General features: G+C 39.7%; 10 protein-coding genes across 10 annotated transcripts; 6 read left to right on the top strand and 4 right to left on the bottom strand.

The window, feature by feature from the left end:
- Nucleotides 1-421: 421 nt before the first annotated feature.
- On the bottom strand, nucleotides 422-2,389 carry EAE97_005736 (uncharacterized protein). The gene is made up of 3 exons (XM_038876248.1): nucleotides 1,308-2,389; nucleotides 1,097-1,249; nucleotides 422-1,043 (listed from the first exon to the last, which is right to left on the bottom strand). The coding sequence occupies exons 1-3, from the start codon at nucleotides 1,643-1,645 to the stop codon at nucleotides 962-964; spliced, it is 573 nt and encodes a 190-aa protein (XP_038732724.1). The 5' UTR covers nucleotides 1,646-2,389; the 3' UTR covers nucleotides 422-961.
- Nucleotides 2,390-3,932: 1,543 nt separating this feature from the next.
- Nucleotides 3,933-5,117, bottom strand: EAE97_005735 (uncharacterized protein; the record flags this gene model as incomplete). The annotated part of the gene is made up of 1 exon (XM_038876247.1): nucleotides 3,933-5,117. The coding sequence occupies one exon, from the start codon at nucleotides 5,115-5,117 to the stop codon at nucleotides 3,933-3,935; it is 1,185 nt and encodes a 394-aa protein (XP_038732723.1).
- A 787-nt stretch (nucleotides 5,118-5,904) lies between these two features.
- On the top strand, nucleotides 5,905-7,915 carry EAE97_005734 (uncharacterized protein; the record flags this gene model as incomplete). The annotated part of the gene is made up of 2 exons (XM_038876246.1): nucleotides 5,905-6,075; nucleotides 6,123-7,915. The coding sequence occupies 2 exons, from the start codon at nucleotides 5,905-5,907 to the stop codon at nucleotides 7,830-7,832; spliced, it is 1,881 nt and encodes a 626-aa protein (XP_038732722.1). The 3' UTR covers nucleotides 7,833-7,915.
- Nucleotides 7,916-8,211: 296 nt separating this feature from the next.
- Nucleotides 8,212-8,949, bottom strand: EAE97_005733 (uncharacterized protein; the record flags this gene model as incomplete). Its single annotated transcript, XM_038876245.1, has 1 exon — nucleotides 8,212-8,949. One exon carries the CDS (start codon nucleotides 8,947-8,949, stop codon nucleotides 8,212-8,214), a length of 738 nt encoding a protein of 245 aa, XP_038732721.1.
- A 706-nt stretch (nucleotides 8,950-9,655) lies between these two features.
- On the top strand, nucleotides 9,656-10,249 carry EAE97_005732 (uncharacterized protein; the record flags this gene model as incomplete). Its single annotated transcript, XM_038876244.1, has 1 exon — nucleotides 9,656-10,249. One exon carries the CDS (start codon nucleotides 9,656-9,658, stop codon nucleotides 10,247-10,249), a length of 594 nt encoding a protein of 197 aa, XP_038732720.1.
- Nucleotides 10,250-10,294: 45 nt separating this feature from the next.
- On the bottom strand, nucleotides 10,295-11,571 carry EAE97_005731 (uncharacterized protein; the record flags this gene model as incomplete). The annotated part of the gene is made up of 2 exons (XM_038876243.1): nucleotides 10,295-11,312; nucleotides 11,363-11,571. The coding sequence occupies 2 exons, from the start codon at nucleotides 11,569-11,571 to the stop codon at nucleotides 10,295-10,297; spliced, it is 1,227 nt and encodes a 408-aa protein (XP_038732719.1).
- Nucleotides 11,572-11,931: 360 nt separating this feature from the next.
- EAE97_005730 (uncharacterized protein) lies at nucleotides 11,932-14,515 on the top strand (the record flags this gene model as incomplete). Its single annotated transcript, XM_038876242.1, has 3 exons — nucleotides 11,932-12,227; nucleotides 12,282-14,133; nucleotides 14,183-14,515. 3 exons carry the CDS (start codon nucleotides 11,932-11,934, stop codon nucleotides 14,513-14,515), a joined length of 2,481 nt encoding a protein of 826 aa, XP_038732718.1.
- An 844-nt stretch (nucleotides 14,516-15,359) lies between these two features.
- On the top strand, nucleotides 15,360-15,725 carry EAE97_005729 (uncharacterized protein; the record flags this gene model as incomplete). The annotated part of the gene is made up of 1 exon (XM_038876241.1): nucleotides 15,360-15,725. One exon carries the CDS (start codon nucleotides 15,360-15,362, stop codon nucleotides 15,723-15,725), a length of 366 nt encoding a protein of 121 aa, XP_038732717.1.
- Nucleotides 15,726-15,849: 124 nt separating this feature from the next.
- EAE97_005728 (uncharacterized protein) lies at nucleotides 15,850-18,364 on the top strand. The gene is made up of 5 exons (XM_038876240.1): nucleotides 15,850-16,590; nucleotides 16,785-17,359; nucleotides 17,384-17,736; nucleotides 17,761-17,895; nucleotides 17,977-18,364. Exons 1-5 carry the CDS (start codon nucleotides 16,552-16,554, stop codon nucleotides 18,282-18,284), a joined length of 1,410 nt encoding a protein of 469 aa, XP_038732716.1. The 5' UTR covers nucleotides 15,850-16,551; the 3' UTR covers nucleotides 18,285-18,364.
- A 905-nt stretch (nucleotides 18,365-19,269) lies between these two features.
- Nucleotides 19,270-20,702, top strand: EAE97_005727 (uncharacterized protein; the record flags this gene model as incomplete). Its single annotated transcript, XM_038876239.1, has 6 exons — nucleotides 19,270-19,532; nucleotides 19,578-19,690; nucleotides 19,724-19,884; nucleotides 19,938-20,027; nucleotides 20,082-20,541; nucleotides 20,600-20,702. The coding sequence occupies exons 1-6, from the start codon at nucleotides 19,485-19,487 to the stop codon at nucleotides 20,700-20,702; spliced, it is 975 nt and encodes a 324-aa protein (XP_038732715.1). The 5' UTR covers nucleotides 19,270-19,484.
- Between the last annotated feature and the right edge of the window lie 4,412 nt (nucleotides 20,703-25,114).

The raw sequence follows: 25,114 nt of genomic DNA, 5'->3' as shown, positions 1-25,114 counted from the left end.
GTATGGCATAGAGAAAGAAGTGTCTTATTAGCCTTGCATTACGAAGGAAGTACTGGGAATAGGAGGATGGGAGGGCCCGACAACCAATTCCCAGTCAAGAACTGGAGGGGTTAGCAGGAGACCTGATTATGTCATTAGCGTATTAAGGACATCTGAATTAGGGTCGATTCTCATCCCCTAGTCCGTAGAAGGGCACGCAGATGGGCAAGTGGGGTGTCAGGCGGGAGGAAGACGCATGATATGTCTCAGAGGCAAAAAGGACCCATATCTACCCCTCTCAGCCCATCGTCTATACCTATTCAGGTCTCAATTTACACACATCAACCACTCACATACAAGCATCTGCATATATTTGAAGAGTCCTTGTATTTACTAACTCCATATTCATCTCCAGTCCAGTTCTAACTCCAGTAGCCATCCAAAACTACTTGATAAATCCACGCCATTTCATTTTGCCTTACAAAATCCCACCCACCCCTCACGCCTGTACTCAAAGCAACCTCGCACGCCCAAGAAAAATACAGTCCAATCATTCTACAAACAAACCCTCCACCCGAATCCCACGGTCTCAGTCTCACACCATTTCATACTATCTCATTCCAACCACACCACATACAGCTCCACAGCTGCACAACCCGGTTCCCAGGGGCCCGCAGAACCATGCATAAACGGGAACTACTGCAGCCCTGGCGTCTCTTACCAGCTACAAGCACTAAAGAGCATGTTCAACCGGCGCTGCTCCATCCCCGCACTGGGGACAAGCGCTCCACCCAATCATAATCGTCGTTACTTCGTTAGAAAATGCTCTGGAGTTCCGCTTTGTGTGAAAAATAAAAGCAGCGCAGATAATAATTCATGGGTTGCGGCTAACATGAACAGTATTAAGGAAAAGAAAAAGGGAACTTTTTTTTCGTAAGCGATGGATAGAAGTAGGAAATATGCAATATGAAGGAATATGCTTTTAGTACTCTGGAGATGGGTAACGCTCGCGAGCTTGTGCATATTCTTTGGGGTGTCGTTTTGAGACTTTGGTTTTCATGGCTCTGGAATGTTGTTAGATTTGATGTTTAGTGGAATAATAGAAAATTTGACTCACCCCATTCGATGTTGAGTCCACTCTAAATTCGCCTTCACCTCCTTGGCATCTTGATAACCTTCTTGCAATCTCGCTCTGGTTCTCGCAAGACGTTGTTGTGCCAATGCTTGCAAATCCATGATTTCTCTATGTTTTGCGTTCAACAAGCCAGATCTGATGGAAATGTCAGTGGGTGAAAATTGAAGGAAAGTGTTCAGGACTCAATTCTCACGTTTGTGCTTGGACTGCTAGAGTGCGATCTAAAGGAAGAGGATCAAATGCGCCAGAAAATCGATCTTGCATATATTCTTGCAAATCGACACCATTGGCGGAAGCGGTGCTGTCATATTCACCACTTGCACTCCCAGCATAACTACTAGAGGTAGTAGAGTAAGTCGAATGTCCATATGCAGGCGTCATGCCTGAACCTGTAGTGACAGATTCTGGAGCTTCTGGTGGCGAGACACCATAAGTCGTGTTTTGTGGAGTGTAATAGGAAACTTGTTGAGATTTTGTAGGAACAGGAATGGGGAGGGAAGTGGTTTGGTAGTAGGTTGCTTGGTAGGCCATGATGTAATAGCGTATAGTTAGAGTGAAGTTAAATTTTCGTAAACGACAACAAAGAACTTCAGACGAATGATTTTCTTTGATATGGATTCCTATGCAATGCAAGCAATAGGAAAGATGCAATTGTAATATCTTGATGGTGATATGATACAATGGTCAAGCACAGACAGTAATTTGAGGGTCAATGGGTATGAGACGTCTTGTTTCTTAGACAAGATAAAGTTGTTTGTATGAAGCGGTGTAGAGTTGAGATTGGATTTGAGAATGGATTAAAAGGAAGAAGAAAGAGATTCTTTCGAGAAGGGTCTCAAGCTTCCTTTTATACACGGCCAGTTGGCCCAAATCACCCAGAGAGGACTAGCATTGAGGAGGGGGAATAGGAAAATTGTCTTGTCCCCGAACTTCCTTACCTACTTATCAATGACCCCGCGTCAAGAAGGAAGAGATAGGCTGATCGTTTGCTCTCTTGCCCCTTTCCTTACTAGTCCATTACCATCAGCCTCCTCCAATCCACCCCTTCCATCCTCTCACGTTTAACCCGAGCCCCTCCAGACATGCAGTAGTATCTCTCGATGGGGTGACCCTTGAAGGTTCTGGCTTACGCAGTTGATGTGGATTGGTGCAAGAGTAGAAAATGTTATTGATCAGAGATAGGCCATGTTGCTATTGCATATGCCGAGGGGATTGGATTGGTGGGAAAGGGTGGGAAAGAGGAAGGAATGGAAGGGTTGGTGGTAGTAGTGGTGGTGGTGGTGGACAAATTCATTCTCTATAATTTTCGAGGAAACGAACTATGCCGTAAAAGGATTTAGTAAGCATGAAAACCGACGAACAAACGAGCAAGCGCGCTCCCGCTAGAATAAAAGGATTAATCAAGTGAATTGAGGTTCCCGACATAAAAGCAGCATTGGATGAATATACCATGTAGGATTTTCCTAGGGTTTTCCACATGAGCATCGCTAGTAAGGTTAGGTGATCATGTAAGGTGGTAAGTAAGGTGGTAAGGTATCAAGGTATTGGTAAGGCAAAGTAAGATAATCATGGCGGAAAGATTTCTGAACGTTCAATGGTCAATGGACTTTCATTTGGGCTTCATTGCAGGAATATTAGGCTTTAGGACCGGAGAGAAGATCCTAACATGATACAATTGTTAAGTGACATATTTGAGTAGTTAGTATTGCTCAGTATCTTGGTAGGTACAAGTGGTACAACTCATTTGATAGTCTCATAGCTACCTAAGTACGTTGTTTCCAGTTTTGAAATCCTGAAATTTTCTAGCAAGAGAATTGTACAATTGGATAATTGGACAATTAGCTTTTCGCAAATCTCCTACTTACAGAGAGTATGACTTACTTTGGTTTGTTCCTATCTGTATGCGTTGTCAATTTGAAGATTCTACCGTTTAATGCCCTCCCAACACGCCCCCCTTGTCGGATTGGGACGGGAATGAGAAAGCAGGCGAATAGAAATGACACCAACATTGAAGATTCCTGAAGGGATTAGACATCTAAGGAAACCAATCATTGTGATATCTTTCACCTACTTTTCGGTTCTTGAGAAACTACCGATACATGCAGGACAAATGGTCACAGGATTGCTTTTGGTTCCAGAGATCTCGATTCCTTTCCTGGCATTGTGAACAACACTCCTGCACGTCATGACAGTAAAAAGTACCAAAGACATTGATTTCTGTGACCAAGAAACCATTTCCATTAGTACAACATGGTAGCTGGATGTTTGCAACTAATCCGAGGATCATTGGATTGACAGTGGTACATTACTCATGAGGCCATCAAAGTGGTTTGATGTCTTACCAAATAGATTACATTTTGTTGTTCCGAAGCTGGGTCCTAGCCTGCAGATATATCATGTTCCATGTGCATTTTAGTGTTGAGCTACAATCAAACGGCGCGACAGCAATGTACGAACGTGAGAACGGTTGAACTGGCAGGGCTGTGTTCATTTATCCTGTCAGCGAATGATATCGACCAATTCTTCGAGGTGGTATGCGTAGATTGTCCTCACATGCTTCAAGTTCGGAATTTTCGTCAAATTAGCCACGCATCTCTCACTGCATGCTTATGCTTAGTGTTTAGAATTTTCGAATCGTCCTACTAATACATCCATATTGTACTCCCTCCTTACATGACATAAACTCGGTGTGAAGTGAACCCATATATGCACATTAGAAGATGCCTGCGTTATCGCCCCATCTCATCTCTAGAACGCTCGCTATGTTGAGCTACCCGAAACGCCTCCTATGCCTATGATTATATTGTCCTTTATCCTCCTACCCAAATATCTTTAAAAATCCCCACATTCCAATCCCACTGAGTACCGGAATGGTCAAGTTGTCATCCCACCCAAATATGTCTACCACCTCACTAGCTGCCGCTGTGAAACCCGTCCAAACACTCATTATACCTAAAGCCAACCCCCCAGAAATGACGCTTTGAGCCTCATTCAAACCAATGAGATCTCGGATTCCCGCAGGAAGGAATAGGTCTCCCGAGAACATAAAGGGCCAGTCCAGATCATCGGGAAAGGGGCCAGTTCTTGGTGCTAACCACCCCCAAAATACGGCTGCGGTGACCACGCCAACGGCGAATGCAGCGAGAGATCCAGCAAGTGATTTACCACGTCTCAACCGAGGAGTATATCTTCCGTAGGCCCGTCCAAAAGTACTCGCCGCTGTATCACACCAGCTCAAAAGAAGTATTCCCATTACACCAACATCTTTCGGAAAGAATCCAAGAACGATCCACGCGCCAAGTAAATACCAGATGACACCATTCCATCCATCGTACTCGGTTTCCCGCATAAACGCTCCAAGTAACCGCACGTATAAACCGTTAAAGGCCGGGTAATTATGTCGGACATAATCCACAGTTGCTATGGGTATCAGAGCACCCATTAGGTAAGGTGTAATAGCATTTGTTTGGACACCAGACATGTAAAACCAAATTGTGAAGAATCCTATGGAGACGTGCAACACCTTTCTTGGTATTTCGTGGCGATGTATAAACGACCTCCATTGTCTGTGGATAGGTATAAGCCCCAAAGGACTAGGGCTTCTGCTGAAGTCTCTCCAGCTCCAGCCAGATCTTGCGCTGGTGGGGGATAGATGTCCATTTGACGCCTTTCCATTTGTACCGTTTGTTTCTTCAGGTCGGACATTATCTGTAGGCTTGGACGACTTTTTCGTATTCTTGACTGTGGAAGTTGCTACTTTTCGAGGTTTCAGAGGACTTCGGCTCCTTGTCCTGGATCTGTCCAACTCAATAGCTGAGTCCTCGGGGTCTGTTTCACCCTCATCTATCCCTTCGTCTATTGGGAGCGTCTGCGCTGCCAGCTTCTTTCTCGCAGATCTGGTCATAGGTCCAAAATACTCTCCATTTTGGGACAATTCCGACGGGGTTGGAGAAGGAGATATGACACGCGGAGTAGCCGGAATATCTGAATATGATCTCGACATTGCAAATTTGGGCAAACAAGGCACTGGAACCACACCAGCGAGTGTCCGTCGACTAAAGGTAAATGTTCGCAATAATGAGATGGTAGAGATTAGATGTCTGTCTTTCCGTGAAGAGCGTTCTATGTCGTTGTGGGGAGTAGTATCAAATGAATTTATTGTGTGAGCAGGCACGAGAAGTGCAGACTGAGCTGCATTGTTGAAGAAAGATATGATGACTTTTTGCGCCCCGTGAAGACGTGGCACATGGGATATATGGTGGTTTCTTTTTTAAGTGTCAACGGAGATTGAATTAAATGAGACACGGACTGATAAGACGACCCGGACGCGGCACAGAAGAACTGTATAGAAGATTATTACTCTGAATTCCTGAAAAACATGACTAAGCACGCGACCACGAACACTTTTACATGTGAAATTGATGCTGGATAACTGAGGGAAGAAAATGAATTTACTAATATCATAATGTAGAATGGAATATTCTTACCTTTTCCAATAATCCTCTCGTTGTCTCTATTTTCCTGTCAATATCAAAGTTTGTTTACTTTACCAATGGATAAATTGGTAAAGTTTTATGTATTATTTCTTGCATTCATCCTTCTGACGTAGAACAGAAAGTGTTTGAACCTTGAATGGAGGGAGAGGTGCGTCCCCGACAAGGGTCCCGCTCGTTAACTAGGTAGTCGGACCCGGAAAAAAATGTTGATTCCGATAAGATAAGAAAATTCCATCGACGGAAAACTAAAAATGTAGAAAAATCCGACAAGCTTCATACCATTACAACATAATCATGGCAGTTGAGAGCGAGAAAAAGAAAGACCCAAGAGCTTGGGATGCGCTCACGCCTTCATTGGCGGAATGGGTATTAGACGCCATCTCGTCAATGGGGTTTGAAAAAATGACACCAGTACAAGCATCTACCATTCCCTTGTTTATGGGGAACAAAGATGTCGTTGTTGAGGTAGGTCTAGTATATCATCATGCAAACCTCGTACTAATAACTTCAAGGCTGTCACAGGTAGTGGGAAAACTTTGTCCTTTTTGATACCCGTTGTGGAAAAGCTATTGCGATTGGAGGAACCTCTAAAGAAACACCATGTGGGAGCTATAATTGTCTCCCCAACTCGAGAGCTCGCGACCCAAATTCATTCGGTCCTCACATCCCTACTCAAATTTCACGAGCCATCTGCGGAAGCACTGCAACCATTGGAGGAAGGCGAGAAACGAAAGCCCTCGTCTACCCCGAGAGTAATCCCACAACTTCTACTTGGGGGTACAACTACTCCGGCGCAAGATCTAAGCAGATTTCTCAAGAACAGCCCCAATCTCCTCATCTCAACGCCTGGTAGACTACTAGAACTACTTTCGTCTCCGCATGTTCATTGCCCACAATCTTCCTTCGAGGTTTTAGTGTTGGACGAGGCAGATAGGTTATTGGATCTGGGTTTCAAGGATGATTTACAGAAGATTCTCGGTCGTCTGCCGAAGCAGAGGAGGACAGGTCTTTTCAGTGCCAGTGTCAGTGAAGCAGTAGGGGAGATAGTCAGGGTTGGTCTGAGGAATCCAGTGAAAATCGCTGTGAAGGTTAAGGGGGCTGGAGGGGGTGACAAAATGACCCCTGCAAGTCTTCAAATGTCTTACCTACTGACTCCACCAACCCACAAGTTTCCCGCGTTACTGTCTTTACTTTCACAGCTTGAACCAACTCCTCAGAAATCTATCATCTATCTTTCGACTTGCGCCGCCGTCGATTACTTCCAACCTTTACTTGAGGCAGTATTGCCTAAACAATTTGGCTTGGTTTCCCTACATGGCAAGCACCCACCTAACGTAAGGCAAAGAAATTTCTCCAAATATGTTACAGCAGTCACCCCGACGATACTTCTCACTACAGATGTTGCCGCAAGAGGTCTCGACATACCTCAGGTCGATTTAGTGGTACAAATCGATCCACCGTCAGACCCAAAAGTGTTTCTTCACAGATGCGGAAGAGCGGGTCGAGCTGGGCGAAAAGGATTGAGTGTCATTTTCCTACAACCAGGACGTGAGGAAGATTATATCCCATTTCTTGAGATCCGTAAAACCCCAATTACACCCCTTAAGCGGCCTGAAATCAGCACGACTGATGAGGCTGCTAAAATTCTAATTTCAAAGATGCGCAAAGAAGTTCTCGCAGATCGTGCTCTTTATGATAAAGGGCAACGTGCATTTGTCAGTTGGGTTCAAGCCTATTCGAAACATCAAGCAAGTAGTATATTCAGAGTTGCAGATCTTGACTGGACTGACCTGGGCAATGCTTGGGCACTTGTAAGGTTACCAAAAATGCCTGAACTAAAGAAGTGGGAAGGTGACAAAACCTTGGGCATCAAATTAGATATGTCTGAGTATGCATATAAAGATAAGATCAGAGAGAAAGCAAGAAGAGTGGCGATGGAGGAAGCGAAGAATGCCGGGCCATACGTACCAACTGAAGAGCAAATAGCAAAAAGAAAGCAAAGGGAAGCTTGGAGTCAGAAACACGAGAAACAAGATCTCAAAGAGTTGAAGCGAGAAAAGAAGAAGAGAAAGAGAGAGATCGAAAGGCTGGAAAAGATGACAGACGAAGAAAAGAAAGAAGAGCAAGCAAAGGAGAAAGAGTTACAGGACTTGATAGAGCAGGTGAAAAAGAGAAAGATCGAGGATGATGCTGATGTTGAGTTTGAGGGTTTCGCTGATTAGCTGGAAACTCATTGTATTCTAGATCATTACTGAAATATACCCTTCCAATGTCTGTTACTTAATTGAATATTGCTATTAAATCTCTGGAGATGTTCTTGAACGTTACCCCGTTGTACAAAATTTAATCTTGTTTTTGTACGTGTAGCAAGGCAGCCGAAGTCCAACACCTCACCACATATCTGTGTACGTTTGCATATATTTCCATTTCTCCCCTTAAGCATCCGATGCTTGTTCTCATGCTACAGCAAGATTTTCGCCGCAATTTGTATCCCCTATCACGTACAGCCCCCAGACATTGTCTCCCTAGAACCAGAAGCAATCTCGGAAGAACGACCTTTATATATCCTCCTTTGTAAGTATCTCCATAATCCTTCGCCATTCAAACCCAGGTACCCTTGGCTTCTAGTCCCATCCTTTCCTCCAATTTTGCCCATGGATTCTCGTTGAAACTTCGGTCATAGTATCCCTCATACCATGTCTTGTTAAATGCACCCCGTCCACTCGGCCTTGAGCTTGCCATGCTTCCTGCATCACTCCCTCCACCCTTTCCTCCCCTCCTATTCCCACTATTTTCTGGAAATCCTATATTACTATGCACTGGTCTTTCTGGAAGCCCATGTGGGTGTCCCGAAACCGGCTGCGATGTATTCGTCTCGGCAGAATCAGGGGCAGCAGCTAGAATTGCATCAACCTGCTCCTGTGCTTTGCGCCTTTCCTCCACTACCGCCGGATCATCTGATATACCATCCTGACTTAAGGCATTTTCCCCTCCCTCGATCCCATCAAATATTGGAGGCGGCGCACTCGTATCCAAATATCTTGGTCCCTCATCCTCTGCATCTTCATCATCCCCCAAATCAATCTCTTCATCGTTCCTCTTCTCCTCGGCTTTCTCTCCCATAACCCTCATCTTTCCCAACGGAATTTGATTCCCACCACTTCCCAGTCCCTTCTTCCCTCCCCGATCAATCTTTTCTAACTCTGCGCCTTCGACAAATGCATCCGTCGCAGCATTGAATTTACGTTTCTTAGAACGAGAGTCTTGATTTCCGAAGCCAGAAAAGCCCATCATGGCTGCCATAGCGGCAGAATCATCTTCAAGTCCGATATCATCCATGGTTTATAACGCAGTGATTATGGTTGTTATTGCTGAGAATAAAGTTGCGGGTGTTGAATTGGTAGGTCAGCCTCGCAACCTTTAACTTCTCGAAAGGTTTGTTGTTGCACGTCTGATGGAAAACTCAAGTACGGGGCTTCTGGGAAATGTATAAATTTTATTGCGGATTTGAAAAGAAGGAGATTGCGCGATCTCGAAAAAAATTGTCCCGGGGATTTTGACGGATTTTTTGAGGTGCGACGGCGAGGGGCGTTTTGATGGTTTTTTGTTTACTTTGGTGAGGCTAGGCACATAGCCTTGCAGAGGGTGGTTGCGATTGGATCCACAGGAGCTTCGCCAAGCTCTGATTCACTTGATAAGCTCCCAAGGTTCTCGATTACTTTCTCGCATTCACTTTGATCTGATGAGAAGAAACTCATTGTTCCTTGATAGGGAACATAAAAATCTTGCTGTCTTTTGCCCATAACAAATATAATTAAACACAGCCAATAAGCATAATGTCCAGGTAGGGAGTGTACGATGAGCGAGCTTGTGCCAAAAGTGCAATACTTCTGTGGCGCTTTGTTTCGATTGATCGTCACGTCTTAGCTACATCGCGCCTTACAAAACGAGAACCTCATTTTGTTCGAAGAATCCGGGATTGAGAGTACATGTTGCTTTCGCGCATCGCAGAAATTTCTACATCATAATCTAATTAGTCGCAGACATGAATGACACATCCAGAGTAATCATCCGCTCTCCCCTCAAGTACAACCACCCCTCACCTACCTTCACCACTCCACCTCTTGAATGGCTTCAACACACCTGGTCTGTCACGCATTCCACACTTCCCATGTGGAAAAAGGCGAAAAATGTTCGCATAACCTATAAAATCATACCACCCACCTCTCCTCATGCAGCGCCTCTTCTTGACGACGAAGTGACTTCTACACCCACCTCTAAAACCTGGATGCCGCAGCCAAAAAGTATACAAGGTATCGATACATCAGATGGGGATGGAGCTTGGAATTGGAGAGGAAAGGGTTGGTTGAAGATTGCGAGTAGTCACTGGGAGGTTTTGGGGTGGGGAGAGAGGGAGATTACGGAGGGGCCACAGAAGGGTGAGAAAGAGAGATGGGTTGTGACTTGGTTTGCGCCGAGTTTATTTACACCGCAGGGGCTGGATATTTACAGTAGTCGGAAGGAGGGTCTGTCGGAGGGAACCTATAAGGAGATTAAGAAGGCACTGGAGGAGATGGAAGCTGGTGATTTGGGAGAACTGGTCAAGGGAGATATGTTTGAGGTTAAGATTGAGTATTAAGGGTATCAGATTAAGGCTATAAGTTGTAATATTAAAGTAATAGATCTACTCATCTCTATGATGATGACGATGATGATGTCGATGTCTGTGTCGATGTCGATCAATTTCATCCCTTTCTGACCTCCGGCGATGTCGATGCCTACGCTCTCGTTCCTTTTCATGCTCCGAATCAGTTCTATGATGGGAGCTTCGTGACCTCTTTTCAGGTCTGTCCAAACTAAACCCCTCCAGGTTGTCGTCGTCTATATCGTCAGTGTGTCTTCGCTTTCTTTTGTTTCTCCGCTCCTCTGCCTCCAGTTCCTTGACTTCTCTCTCTTTCTCTTTTATCCACTGTTCTCTTTCCCTTTTTACCTGTCGTACTTGAGCAGCACCCTGTCTCATGGCAGCCAATGGATCGTTTGAAATAATCCTCGCTGCATCTCTTTCTTTTCGTCTTGGATCTTCATTACCCCATGCGTCCTTGCCTGGGTTATCTTCATCGATAGATTTCACCTCTGCCGTTGCTTTCGAATACCATGGGTTGTCGAGAGCTTGTTTGAATCCTGCCGCATTTGAAAATCGCATCGTATATTGATCTTCGTATTCTTTCTTCTTCTTCTCCTTTTCCTGCTCTACCTCTGCATTCTTCTCTACTCGCAGTTTTTGTGGGCGTTGTTGGGGGAATAAATCGATATGTCCCGCGTGGTCAACTAATGGCGCATCGGTAGATTTTCGTAGAACAATTTGACGTTCATTCTTTGAAGACTGTGAGTCTTGAGCTGCAATGCGCATCTCGAAGTCAGTTTCGTTCTCCCCATTTCGTTTCCTAGGTCTCCGCTTGCGTTCTTCGCCGGAGCTATGTGAGCGTCTCTCATGCGGGTCATTATGTTTTTCTGGCTTGTCTTCTATTGATAGAGTTGTAGGTATTTCTCCTCGTAGTATTTGCATGCGACGTTCGGCATCTAACTCTTGCATCTGTTGCTCCTCCGCCTCCTCCTTGGCTTTTGCAATAGCTTCATCGCGCCGAACTTTCTCGATGTTATCTTTGTTGTAGACATTCCACGACTTTTTGCCCAACAAATGACTAGTAAAAGTCAGTTATCTGATCTTAATAATTGAAATAGCGAAACTTACAGAGGCATTATTGGTAAACGAAGTTGTTGATCCCCGCTTTGGACAAAGAAATCTAGATCAAGGCTGAGAGGTTGCGATAAGGATTCTGGGGTTGGAGAAGACAAGGCCAATCCAATCATTAGCTGTGCTCGGTCGCCGGTTGCTGATGTCAAACCTGCAAGAGACAGCAGTCGCAACACGAATGGCACTGTCCACTTTGGAAACTTCATATTTTCATATTTTATTCGGAATTTCAAAGAAATAGAAGATCTGATCTGATACTTTATTCACTTACAAAATTATATCTGTTCTCTTTGACTTTGAGTCATTGTTGAAAGGACAGTTTGATTATCGATATCATAAGGCTGGTGCCTCGCGAAATCCCCTGAAGATCAACCACTCCGCAGCAGGCTACGGCTACGACTACCACTACCACTACCACTACCGACACTATTTTGCCTCGTGTACATAAGAAGTTAAAACGAGTTTCACCTCCACGCCTTCTCTGAATACTACGAAGCCTCTCGTATCATCTATCGAGTCCCAAAAAACAATCATTCTTCTTTACACACGAATTTGCCAACGAAATTATGAATCTCCGCAATAACCTATTTGGCTCGGGGCCAAGATCATCAAGAGACCAACCACCTGCAGGTTATGGCAGGGCTCCAGCACCTCCTCCCCGGGAAGACACTGCCATGGGTGGTTATGATGGAAATGGTTATGCAGGACGTCAAGAAAAGTCTCCTATGACCTCTCCAAGACAAGCTATGCCCATGAGACAACCTGTTGGTGGCAGAGGCCCAATGTCTCCCCGAAGAGCGCAGCTCAGTATCGCCAAAGTCGAAGATAAAACAAAGGCAAATCAATACATTTTTGGCAATTTGTGAGTATTTGTGGTTAAAATTTAATGCACTGCTTGTACTAACATTATTACAAGATCCGCCGTATCTCCTATGGACTTTCCACCCAACCAGGACGGATCAGATATATATCTCATATTGAATGGCATGTTTGTTGTTACTGCAAGACCATTGGATGGCTTCCCTCCAGGATGCATAAGTTTGTCGGATCCACAAAGAACATGGTGTAATGTCGGAATGCTGGATAGAATAAACGCTGAAACATACGATCCTTTTCACCAAGGCCCACAAGCTTACCTTGGTGCTCTGGACGTCGAGGTCGGATTTGCCTCAGCGAAGAAGTTTACAGATGTACCTTACGACCAAGATGAATTAGCTAGTGTATTCATCAAGTGGTTCGAGAACCAAGTCTTTGCTCCTGGTCAAAGGTTGCTAATGGATCACAAGAATGTCCCTTTGTCATTTCTTGTTAAAACTGTTCAATTGTCTGATTTGAGTATGGAGAAAAATGCCGAACCGTCTCCCACTGTCAGCGCTCCACAAGCTCGGGGTATTCTAGTTAGAACGACGCCTATCACATTCTATAAGGATTCAAAATCACCCATTAAGCTGAAGGGATCGAGTAAGCGGCCGGCCGCTAATTCCATCATTGCACCGGATTTTAAATTCGAAAATATGGGTATTGGTGGTCTAGATACAGAGTTCAGTGCTATTTTCCGAAGAGCTTTCGCTTCTCGTATTTTCCCCCCTGGTTTAATCGAGAAATTGGGCATCCAGCACGTGAAAGGTATTCTTCTGTTTGGTCCTCCGGGTACTGGAAAGACACTCATTGCTCGTCAAATTGGAAAGATGTTGAATTCAAGAGAGCCAAAGGTCATAAACGGTCCCGAAGTACTTAATAAATACGTTGGTCAATCCGAAGAAAATATCCGAAAGCTTTTTGCCGATGCCGAAAAGGAGTATAAGGAAAAGGGAGACGAGAGTGGTCTTCATATTATCATTTTCGATGAATTGGATGCTGTTTGCAAACAAAGAGGAAGTGGATCAGGTGGTGGAACTGGTGTTGGCGACAGTGTAGTCAATCAACTGCTGTCTAAGCTCGATGGTGTTGACCAGCTCAATAATATTCTCCTTATTGGAATGACAAATCGTATGGATATGATTGATGACGCTCTTCTTAGACCTGGACGTCTAGAAGTTCACATGGAGATTTCACTGCCAGATGAAGCCGGCAGAGCACAAATTCTGAAGATTCACACTTCCAAGATGTTGAAAAATGATGTCATGGATACAGATGTCGATGTTGCTGAACTCGCTCATCTAACCAAGAATTTCTCAGGAGCTGAGATTGGTGGTCTAGTCAAGTCAGCTTCATCGTTTGCTTTCAATCGACACGTCAAAGTTGGCACCGTAGCAGGTGTTAGCGATGATATCGAAAATATGAAGGTCAACAGAAGCGATTTCATGCATGCTCTTGATGAAGTTAAAGCCGCGTTCGGTGTATCTGAAGAAGAACTTGAAGGCGCCATGGCAGCAGGTATCTTGCCTTTCAGCAGGCACATTGATACCATTCTCAAAGATGGACGTCTATTCATAGATCTAGTAAGACAGTCACAAACAACATCGCTCCTCTCGGTGCTTCTTCATGGACCCCCTGGTTCTGGAAAGACTGCCCTCGCAGCAGCTATTGCCAAAGGTTCAGAATTCCCATTCATCAAGCTTGTTTCCGCCGAGAACATGGTTGGATTTGGTGATGCACAAAAAATTCAATATCTCAACAAAGTCTTTATGGATGCATACAAATCTCCTCAAAATATTGTTGTTATAGACAATATTGAGCGTATTATCGAATGGGTTCCTATTGGTCCCCGATTCTCAAACGCAGTGCTACAAGCCCTTATGGTTCTGCTCACTAAGCAACCACCAAATGTAAGTTCTCTACTTTATTACCTACACCTTTATACTAAAAAATTTCTAGCAACGTCGCCTCTTGATTATAGGCACTACGTCTCAACGCAGTGTCCTCAAACAACTTGATCTCCAACCCATTTTCAACCGCGAACTTGCAGTCCCCAACGTCAATACTTTCAGTGAACTAGCAACTATCTTGCGAGAAGTTAAAGCTTTCGACAATGAAGGTGATTTGCAAGAGTCCCTGAATCAACTAAAACAATACACGGAAAGTGATAGTGTAGGTGTGGGCATTAAGAAGGTGCTTTTGGCAGTTGGAGAGGCGAAGCAAGAGAGAGGTAGTGTACCAGCCAGGTTTGCGGATATTATGGAACAGTTGATTGCTAGCGGGAGGGATTAGATGGACTGAGATAGGACTATAATGAATAAGTGTGGAGAGCAATAGAGGAGGAAAATCAGTTTGCATTGAATAAGGACATGATAGATAGGGTTATGATAGATGATAAGACGAGCCGAAGAGTATATCAGACAATATATTGATTAAGCATTCATTGATCATAACTCTTTAGACAAGTTTCCTCATAATTCTTAGACGAGAAGTGCCTGAAATTGGTAGTAAAATTGCAAGTGCAATCGAGACACCATACCAGGAAGTCTGAACAAGTTGTCTGTAGTTGAAGTGTAAAATGAAACCAAAATAATTGTGACAGACCTCTTCAAACAGAGGGTGATGTGATACTTAATTCAACGACCGTCTATCATTTCTGTTGTGCATAGGGCGACAAGAGAAGTTCGTGAGGTTCAAGCCTTCTTATCAACTAGAACCAACTTTTGCGTCAAGTGAGTTCTACAGCGCCACATCTATGCGTTCTTAACTTCTGCGAATCATTATCTCCAGGGCTCCATTAAGTAAATCACTACCGTGGCGCAAATTTAAGCATAACACTGGCATAATTCATGGTCGAAAAGGCGTTTATGATAGGCCAACCGCTCATTGTCACTCGTTCAACCTATCAAGTCTAAATGGGTACCGAACCTTAGTCATGATGGACCAAGATGTTTTCGAGTGAATGCTTTTTGGGACTACATGACATGTTCAGAGTGAACAGAGTTGTTCATGTTGAGGGGCACAGGATGTTCGGTTGGTGATCAGATATTACAACATGCAGCTGTGCCCCCAACCCACTTCCTGAACAACGTGTTATAGCCAACAAATCATCAATCGATCATTCTCTATTGCCATTATGGATTTCCTCAAAGCCCAGTTTACTAAGATTTCTAAACTCAAACTTGTGAATCTTTCAAAGAGTACCCTTTTTATTACGGGCGCAGATTCCGGTCTCGGATTAGAATCCGCTCGTGAGATTCTTCTCTCCAAGCCAGAACGTCTGATCCTTGCTGTGCGCGATATCAAAAAAGGCAATGTCACAAATAAAGAGCTACAAAATGAAATGATGTTAAGCATTCAAATCGATGTGCACAAGTTGGATCGTTCGAGCTTTCTTCCTGTCCAGAATTTTGTCAAAGGACTTGAGGGTCAACGTATTGACATAGCAATTCTGAACGCAGGTATGAAGCACTTTGCTGGTGTAATTGTCAACTCGAACTAATTTTGTTTCTATAGGAACATGGAAAACAAAATTCACAACAACTACAGATATGTCATTACGATTATTAAAACAGCAAGGTAACTCCCTAAGGGCTTATTTGACGAATATTATAGTCTCATTCTAGCTGGGTGATCCCATATGATAAACTGAATAGCCTGAAATGTGATGGGTTGCCGCCTTCATCGCTTGCCTCGGCATTCTTCCGTGCTTAGGCTGCTTTCTATAGATAAAAGTCTCTCTACATGTGATGTTGACATTTGTTCTCATGTCAAGATACAATAAGGAAAGCTTTTGGGTCGCTCACTGTGATCATACGCCACCTTACTGCGTCTACCCCATTTTTTCTCAAGTTTAAGTACAGAAGTTCATTTCCAATATTTTCTAAGTCTTTTCAAAACAAGTGTATTCATACTTTGCCTCCTATTCCATCTATTATATTTCCACCAAAACTTTCAACGATGGCTTCATCTGTGACGTACACGGCTTCGGATGTATTTTTTGAGGCTTTAAGCGAGTTTCGTGTAATGAGAATGCTCCATATTCAAAGCATTGACTAACAATTGCAAGTTTGGCATTCAAGCCTGCTTCGTTAATCTTGGGTCAGACCATCCCAGTCTAATATAATCAATGTTGAAGGGACAGAAAGAAAAGAGAAGAAACTTTCCTACCATCTACACTTGTCCTAATGAAGTACATATCATTTTATCTTTTCCGTTTGTCCAATGTTAGTTGAAGACTGATTTAGCATTATTGATAAAGATGGTTGCGCTTTCTATGGCTGATGGTTGGGCCTGAGCGACTGGACGGGTACAAGCCGTAATTGTTCATGTTGATGTTGGAACTCAAGCTCTGGGGGCTGCCATGCGTGAGTATCTCTGATTCTTTGACCTAAGCCCAGAATCCTCAGGCATAACATAAGAAGCAATTACTGACTCGCCTGTCTTCATAGATGATGCTAACACAGGACGAGCACCTGTTTTGATATTTGCCGGCCTGTGCCCATACACTGAGGACGACGAAATACCTGGGTCAAGAACTGAATACCAACATTGACTACAGGATGCCCCAGACCAAAAGGCTCTCGTTCGACAATATAATCGCTACGTAGGAGAGTTTCGTACGGGTTCTACCGTGAAGAAGACTGTTGCACGAGCGCTGCAGTTTGCTATTAGTGATCCCAAGGGACCCGCATATCTGGCCGGAGCCCGAGAAGTGATGGCTGAGACTGTTCAGCCTCAGAAATTTGATACTGGACAGTATGGACCTATCGGCCCCTCTGCCTTGCTCCAATCTACAGTCAAAAAAATTGCAGATGCTTTGTTAAATGCTAATTCGCCTCTCATTATCACCGGATACTCCGGTAGAAACCATGCTTGTCCTGCAGAGCTAGTCAAATTAGCAGACATGATTCCTGGATTGCAAGTTTCAGATACCGGTGGTTGTGACATGTGCTTTCCAGCCTCACATCCTGCATACCTTGGCTTTCATCTCAGCTTTGACAAATCTGCAACCGAAGCTGATGTGATATTTGTTCTGGATTGCGATGTTCCATGGATTCCTTCTCGCAATCGTCCTCGTGAGGATGCAGTCATATATCATGTCGACGTCGATCCCCTGAATTCAACAATGGGGTTGTATTTTTTTCCTGCATAAGGGAGATGGAAAGTGGATAGTTATATTGCTTTAACCAAAATCAATCAATATCTGACAACCTCAGAGCTTGCGAAGAAAAAGCTCGCAGACGAAGAATCTGCAAAACGACATAAGGTTGTTGCCAAAAAATACCAAGAACGCATGGAATCCATCGCTAGGCTTGCAACCCCGCCTTCCGATGGCTCGCTAGATATTCATTACGTTGGAGCCGCGCTAAAATCCGCTGCACCACGGGACACAATATTTGTCGTCGAGGCCGCAACGTGCGCAATGCCTTTATCGGACCAACTACAAGTAGAAATCCCTGGCTCTTTGATTAATTCTGCTGGTGTGGGCTTGGGATGGAGTGGTGGAGCGGGTATGGGGGTTAAGTTGGCATAAGATGCTGCCGGGACTCCAAAGTTTGTTTGTCAGGTCGTGGGTGATGGAACCTATCTATTCACAGTTCCTGGAAGTGTATATTGGACTGTATCTCGATACGGTATACCAATTTTAACAATCGTGCTCAACAATAGAGGTGAGTGTCTAATTATTGTCATCGATTCTAATTTTGATACGTATGAAATTATTCAAAATATGCTAACTATATGTGATACAGGGTGGAACGCACCTCGCCAATCGCATCGGCTCGTTCATCCAACAGGCCTTGGTGCCACAGCGTCGAATAAGGACATGCATATATCATTAGATCCTTCTCCTGACTATAGCGGAATTGCTAAAGCAGCAGCTGGGGATAATTTTGGCTCCCTTCAGGGTAGCCTATTTGCGGTGAAAGTTTCTACAGCTACGGAACTAAGTAATGTGCTCAGCAAGGCTGTGAAAGAGGTTCAAAATGGGCGTGGAGCTGTTGTAGAAGTAGTATTGAATGTTGATGAGATGGGCGATTTCAAAATGCGTCGAGAATGACCACCTCCGAAACGAGATTTTTCGATTGTAACTTCCAACTTGTCAATCATAGTAAAGATGACAATTTTTGCGCAGCGTGTTTTGCTATCCTTCTTGTTTGAAAGCTTTTTGATCACTGTAAGTAATGAACCATGCATGTTCTGAATATGTTTCTCACTTTTACTATTAACAAAGTTACATTACTAAAGCCAGTCATGAATTTTTATCTTAAATGATATCTAGATTGCAATTTGAATCTCGATCATGGATTGCCATCAAGGCTGACTGCATCTTCTGGTTGACGCCACTTAAACCCTTCTGGCATCTGTACAGCTCTCTCCCCTAATCAATTTTGCAAACGATCTTTGTCAACCCATTTATGAATTGTGTTACCATTTGGCGTAGGTTTCTGGCGATTTCTAATCCAGTACAATGGAATGATAGTTGTATCAAAATTGCACATCGAATACTGTCTAGTATAGTCGACACAGTGCTCATAATCGCTCATACATTTCGGGTATCTGAGCTTTGGTTTCGGCGACCGAGGGTAGAACATCAATATAGTGATCCTGCCAGATATAATGCAAACAATGAAGGGTATGGGTGCCGGAGGCAATAGCTGGATGACCGCCGCCAACGGATGCAGGGTACTGTACAGCAGTGAGATTGTGTCCGACGCGAAGAATATCAGATGCGGGCACTCCGATTTCACAATCTAATCGAAAACTATTAGTGCTGAAAAGTATTTCCAGAAGATGACATACATTTCATGATATCGTGCCATGCTTCTTGGACTTCAGGAGTAGGTGGACCTTTGAATGGAGAATTGTACCATATTGAGCACATGAACTTCAATCTTTGGAAAGCATCGTCACCTATAGCTTCTAAGATAGTTGTTTATTTGGCTGGTCAGAATAAAAGCTAATGAGTGATGTGAATCATTCACTTAGGTACTCACTATTTTGCATTCTATTATGATTCATTGTGTCTAAAGGCGTCGGGTTCTATTAGGCCGGTTTCCTGCTTGCACCTTGCACCTGCATGATTGCGCCGTACTGAGGCGAAGTGTGCTGAAAAATCAAATACTATAAGTTTGTTTGTACTTTTTACCCAGAGCGATCTTACTTACACCTTTTATCCACAAGACAAACTTCCAAGTTACTCCCAATAATCTCAAATCACTTTCATCGCTTCCAGAGTCTTCCATTCACCGGAACAATAATGGCTTTCTTAGAATTTTTCAACATCCTGCTATTCCTTGGTTTATTTGTGAGTCAAACCTGGCATTGATATACTAGGCTAATCATTTTCAAGTATGCAATTTTTTGTCTAATTGTCGGTTTATACAACGTCACATTTCATCCTCTCGCTAAAACCCCTGGACCTCGATTACGTGGTACCTTTTACTTTCCAACTTACTGGGGCAAGTGAAACACCTCTCATTGCCATTCACCTCATAGACTCTTTAAAAAATGCGATAAACTTGCTAACCAAACTGGATTCACAGAGATTTGGACAGGTGACGGGGTGGCAAACCCAAAGAAGCTTCATGATCTTTACGGAAATACTGTTCGAATATCTCCCGCAACAGTATCCTTCAACAATTCTGAAGCATGGCAAGGTATGGTCTGGCGAATTTTTGGAATGAAAACTAGTCCTTACTCTTCTATCTAGAAATCTACGGCCAGCATCATGGAAAGAAACCTATCCCAAAAGATAAAGATGTGTATTTCTCTGGAAATGACGGAGTCGCAGACATCATCTGTAAGTTGATACTTCATAGCATGTTCAAGAAAGGATTTAAACTGACCAAATCAGCATCCAACGACGTAGAACACGCTCGAATCAGACGAGCACTAAGCCACGCCTTCTCAGAAGCTTCTCTTCGCGAGCAAGAGCCTCTAATGAACGTATACTTTGACCTCCTCACCCAGAAACTCTACGAGCAAATCGACAGTCCCTCAAATGACAAAGTGAACATTGTCCGATTCTTCAACTTCACCACATTCGATTTGATCGGCGATCTATGCTTCGCCGAATCTTTCGATGCTCTCCGCACCCAGGAATACAATTCTTGGATTGCCAACATCTTCAAGGGTCTCAAGTTCGCACGTCTATTCCGCGTCATGCGTGCCTACCCGCTGCTTGGAATACCCATTTTGGCTATGTTGGCGCTGTTTTCTGCACTGCAGAAGGCGAGACACAGACACATACAATACACGCAAGATAAGACTGCTCGTCGTCTAGATACCGTTACTGATAGAAGTGATTTCATGAGGTTCGTAGCCCTTAGTATCGCCAAACAATATCAATAGTACTGACTTTAGCGCAAATAGTTATATTCTTCGTCATAACGATGAGAAAGGGATGACGAGAGCGTCGGACAAGCTTGGTGTCGTACAACCGTTTTCCGTGGGACCCAGGAATTACTTAGGATAGGCATGTGAATCACGTTCCCGTGTAAGATATACTATTAAGTCAACTACCCCACTTTCCAACCACCCCCTCTTTTCGACCACCTTAAAAACCATACCACTTTAAGTAATTATAAAATTTATATTTTGAATAATTCAATAATACTTTAATTAATTGATTTGAAATTTTAATATTATTATAATTATAATATAAAGAATCAATATATCAAAAAAAATATTATAAAGGCTTTTAAAGTGATTATAAATGGAGTAAGTATATAAAAAACTAGTTTGGATTATAATATTTTATATATTATATTTTATAATTGAATATATAATAGAGTTTTGTATTAAAAAGATATCTAAATATTTCAAAAATTATTTTTAATTTAGAAGAATCAATTAGTAGAATGAATATTAATATAAAAAGCTTTTGGTATTAGCTTTATATATTATTAAATTAGAGAGATAATAGAGTACCTTTTTATTATATAAAGAAAGGATTCTTTATTTGAAAAGAAATAAATATATAACTTTTTTTAAAAACATTTTAATATTAGAATTAAGAAATAATATCAAATTGATTCTACATAAGTTTTAGATATTATATCTAATATTATTAAGAAATAATTCCGGAATCTTACAATCCCTGAAATCAAGATTATTAAGCTAACCAATAAATAAAATATAAATAAAATAGATATAATAGAAAATCAAAATTTTAATAAATTAATAATAAAAAATATTAATTAAAGATTTATTCAAAAAAAACAATCTGAATCTCGAATTTGAATCTTTTTTATAAAATATATTTTATGTTAAAAAGAGAGTGGTAGGACAGTGGTTGCATGTATTAATGACTATGTAGATTGACTTATTACTTCGTAGATCTAGACTACAAAGTGGAAGATATATATATATATATATATATCATAGCTTATATAATATATTATGTAATATATATTATATATTTCCAATACTCTTTTAAAGAAATTACTCTCTTTTAGCTTTTGTAGTTGAGCTTTTAATTTACTATAAGACCTAATATATTTTTATATCTTTCGAATATTATTTTTGTATATGGCTTTGTTAATTTGTTTATAGCTATATTCTTAGTATTAATATAATTAATATTAATTAATTATTTCTCAATAAGGTTTCTGATAAAGTGATAGTATATATTGATATATTTTGATTGTTTGTATAGATGAGGATTTTTAATTAAAACTAATGCTTTTTGATTGTTATTAAGTATTTATATTATATCTTTATTATTAATATACTTTGAGTGTTTTAAGTTTCTTAAGAGTTGAATTAGTTATTAGTTTTGCTTTATAAATATAACTACTGAAATATATTTTGCTTTTATATTTGATATTATTATAGATATTTGCTTCTTACTTGCCTATAAGATTGATCCATTATAGAACATAGTTATATCTCCAGAAATGCTTTTTTGATCAGCTTTATCAAATACCTAATCTATATTTATATAAACTTTGATAATATATTACAGAAGGTTATAGGCTTTATATATAGTTGATTAAACTCCTCTAGGCTTAAAATATAGTTTCTGTTTAATAATTGATTTCAGATATCTTATAAGGTTTTTAAATGTAATGCTATAATATTTTGCTGGGTTGAATATAGCTTATACTAATTTTTTGAAACTAAAAGTAATATCTGATCTTATATAAATTATAGAATAAATTATATTATTAATCACTTGTTGATATTTATAAACATCTATAAATTTATTATCTGAATATATAGGTTGTAATTAATTGTAATTAGAAATTGATATCTTTTTTGGCATATATTAATCATAAGGGATTCCGAATTGTATAAGTATAGTATCCAGGTATTCTTTTTGATCTATTATTAGAATTCTTTTTTTTCTATTTTGAATAATACAGACTCCTAAGATCTTACTAATCTCCCCCAGATCCTTAATATTAAAACGATTAGATAATTCTTGATAAAACCATTTGATGTTTTATCTCTATACTACAGTTACAACAATATCGTCTATATATACTAACAATATTATTTCCCTTTGATAATTAATATATAAATAAGGGTTAGCTTGGCTTTATATAAATCCAATTTTTATAAGATGGTTTTTCAATAATAAGCTTTAGTTTCTATTAGTTTATTTCAATCCATAAAGATTACAAAGTGTATAAAGAATGTATCCCTGCTTTACTTATATTCTCTGAGAAGGGGCCAAATAGATTTCTTCTTTCAAATATAATTCCATAAATGTATTTTTGATATCGAAATGTGAACACTCTAAATTTTCTTGAGTAATAATTGCTAGGAAAAGGCAAAAAGTATTAAATTGGATTGTAGGTGCAAATGTTTTATTATAATCTTTTTCTAAAACTTAACTGAAACTTTAGATGATTAATTATACTTTGAATCTCTTTATTAAATTGTTTTTTGTTTTTATAATAAATATCTATTTTGTTGAAATAAGATTACTTTCTTATAGAAGAATAAACTCTTTTCAAATACTATTTTTAATCAAAAAATCTATTTCTTTTTGGATTACTGTTTGCTATTTTTTTATATGATTTTTGTTTACTATAACTTCCTTATAGGTTTTAGGGATTTTGATTCCCAGAATCTCATTTGTAGATAATACTATATTATTATCTTCAGAAGTGTTTGCAAATATTACTATAAGATTAAAGATAATTATATTTTTCGTTTTCTTATTACTTTATAAAATATTTAGAATTGCTATTATAATTTGTTCGATTTGTTTATCAAATAGCTTATTTGATATAATAAGAAATATTTGGATTATTTTGGAAATACTTTATTCCTTTTGGTTATCTATAATCGCATCTCTTTTTCTCTTACAAAGATTATATTTTGATTTCAAAAATTGATTTTGTGATTTATAACTTTACTAACTTTTGATAAAATTATATTTAAAAAATAAAATCGGAATAAAAGCTAAGGATATATTAGTTTCAAATGATATTTTTATAGATAAGGTTATTGAAATTACTATAAATATATTTAATATTTTTTTTGTTTATTCTAATAAATTGGGTAGCAAATTGGGAATAAGGTGAATATTACTGTTTTTGTTTTTGTTGAAGCGAGAGATATTTTTTTTGTTGATTTTTTTAGATAGTTGTATTTTAATAAAGTTTGGGATTATTAAATTTAAAGAGATTGATGGGTTGATTTAATTAAATGATATTTCCAAATCGAATTTTGGTTTATTGTGGGAGTTTTGGTCTAGTTTTATATTCTTTGTTTTTTGAGATTTAGTTATATAATTTTTGAATCTCAAATCCATATTTCTATTTCTATAATTTTCATCGATTATAATTTGAAAAGATCAATAAATATAGTCCAATTCAAGTGAATATACTTTTATATATTTGATTATATCCTTCGAATACTTTAAGAATATATTGATTCTTATAATATCCCGCAATTTATTGTATCTTTATCTATTTAGAATTGTTTTAGAATTAATATAAATATAATATTGATTCCCCTAGATCTTATATTTATTAATATTTGATACAGTACTAATAAATGTTTTCAATAGGCTTCGATTAATTCCATTTGAGTTTGGTTTAATACTAATACAGTTTCGGATATATACATTATGCTTTATAGTTTTATTCCAGAATTTTAAAGGTAAGTAAACTTCTTTTAATATTACTTTTATATTAGTTTTTGTTATACAAATATTATATACAGTCAATCCATTTTGATGTAATAATACTATCATTATAACTTTTGATTGTATATCAGATTTCCATTCTCAAATTGATTATAGTAGTTCTGGGGTATTATCAATTCTAGTAGCGATTATTGATACTTTTATATTAAATTCGATTACTTATTTTTATTCTTTTAGTAAAAATATTATATTATTCTTATATTTCAAAGAAATAATTCAATTTACTTTTGTTGCATTATCGATAATAAGAATAAAGTATTTGTATCTTCAAATAGATTTTAGAAAAAGGTTAACTATATCAAAATAAATCAATTCTAATTTTTTGGATTTCTATATACTCAATTGATTTAGGATTCTATTGATTATTTTGGTGAAAAAATATATATTATATATATCAAAAAATGAGGGAATTTTGATAGGTTTTTGAAATATAATTATTTTATATAGATTTCTGATTTTATTGGGGTTAAAATGATTAAAGTATTAATGTTATATTAGATATCTCTCTTTTTCTGATATAATTAGTTTTTTAGAGGTATTTTTTATACTATTTATAATTTTAATAAACAATATAGAGTTTTTATATTCTAATTTTATATATGAAATAATATATATTCCATCTTTCATTTTGGCTTCGATAATCTTATTATACTTATTATCTTTTAATATGAAATATATCCTTTTTAAGTTAAACCTTTTTTCGAATTCTGTTTTACAGATTTTCT

Source organism: Botrytis byssoidea (genome assembly GCF_014898295.1).
Source record: "Botrytis byssoidea strain MUCL 94 chromosome Unknown BBYS_010, whole genome shotgun sequence".
NCBI lineage: Eukaryota > Fungi > Ascomycota > Leotiomycetes > Helotiales > Sclerotiniaceae > Botrytis > Botrytis byssoidea.
This window is presented reverse-complemented; position numbering and strand designations above follow the sequence as displayed.

Excerpts from the sequence above, each read along its gene's own strand:
- EAE97_005736 (XM_038876248.1), bottom strand. The coding sequence starts at position 1,645 with ATGGCCTACCAAGCAACCTACTACCAAACCACTTCCCTCCCCATTCCT. Across the intron at positions 1,250-1,307 it reads CTAGCAGTCCAAGCACAAAC|ATCTGGCTTGTTGAACGCAA; the intron begins GTGAGAATTGAG and ends CATTTCCATCAG. Across the intron at positions 1,044-1,096 it reads TGGACTCAACATCGAATGGG|AGCCATGAAAACCAAAGTCT; the intron begins GTGAGTCAAATT and ends ACAACATTCCAG.
- EAE97_005728 (XM_038876240.1), top strand. The coding sequence starts at position 16,552 with ATGTTGATGTTGGAACTCAAGCTCTGGGGGCTGCCATGC. Across the intron at positions 16,591-16,784 it reads AGCTCTGGGGGCTGCCATGC|GATGCCCCAGACCAAAAGGC; the intron begins GTGAGTATCTCT and ends CATTGACTACAG. Across the intron at positions 17,896-17,976 it reads AATCGTGCTCAACAATAGAG|GGTGGAACGCACCTCGCCAA; the intron begins GTGAGTGTCTAA and ends TATGTGATACAG.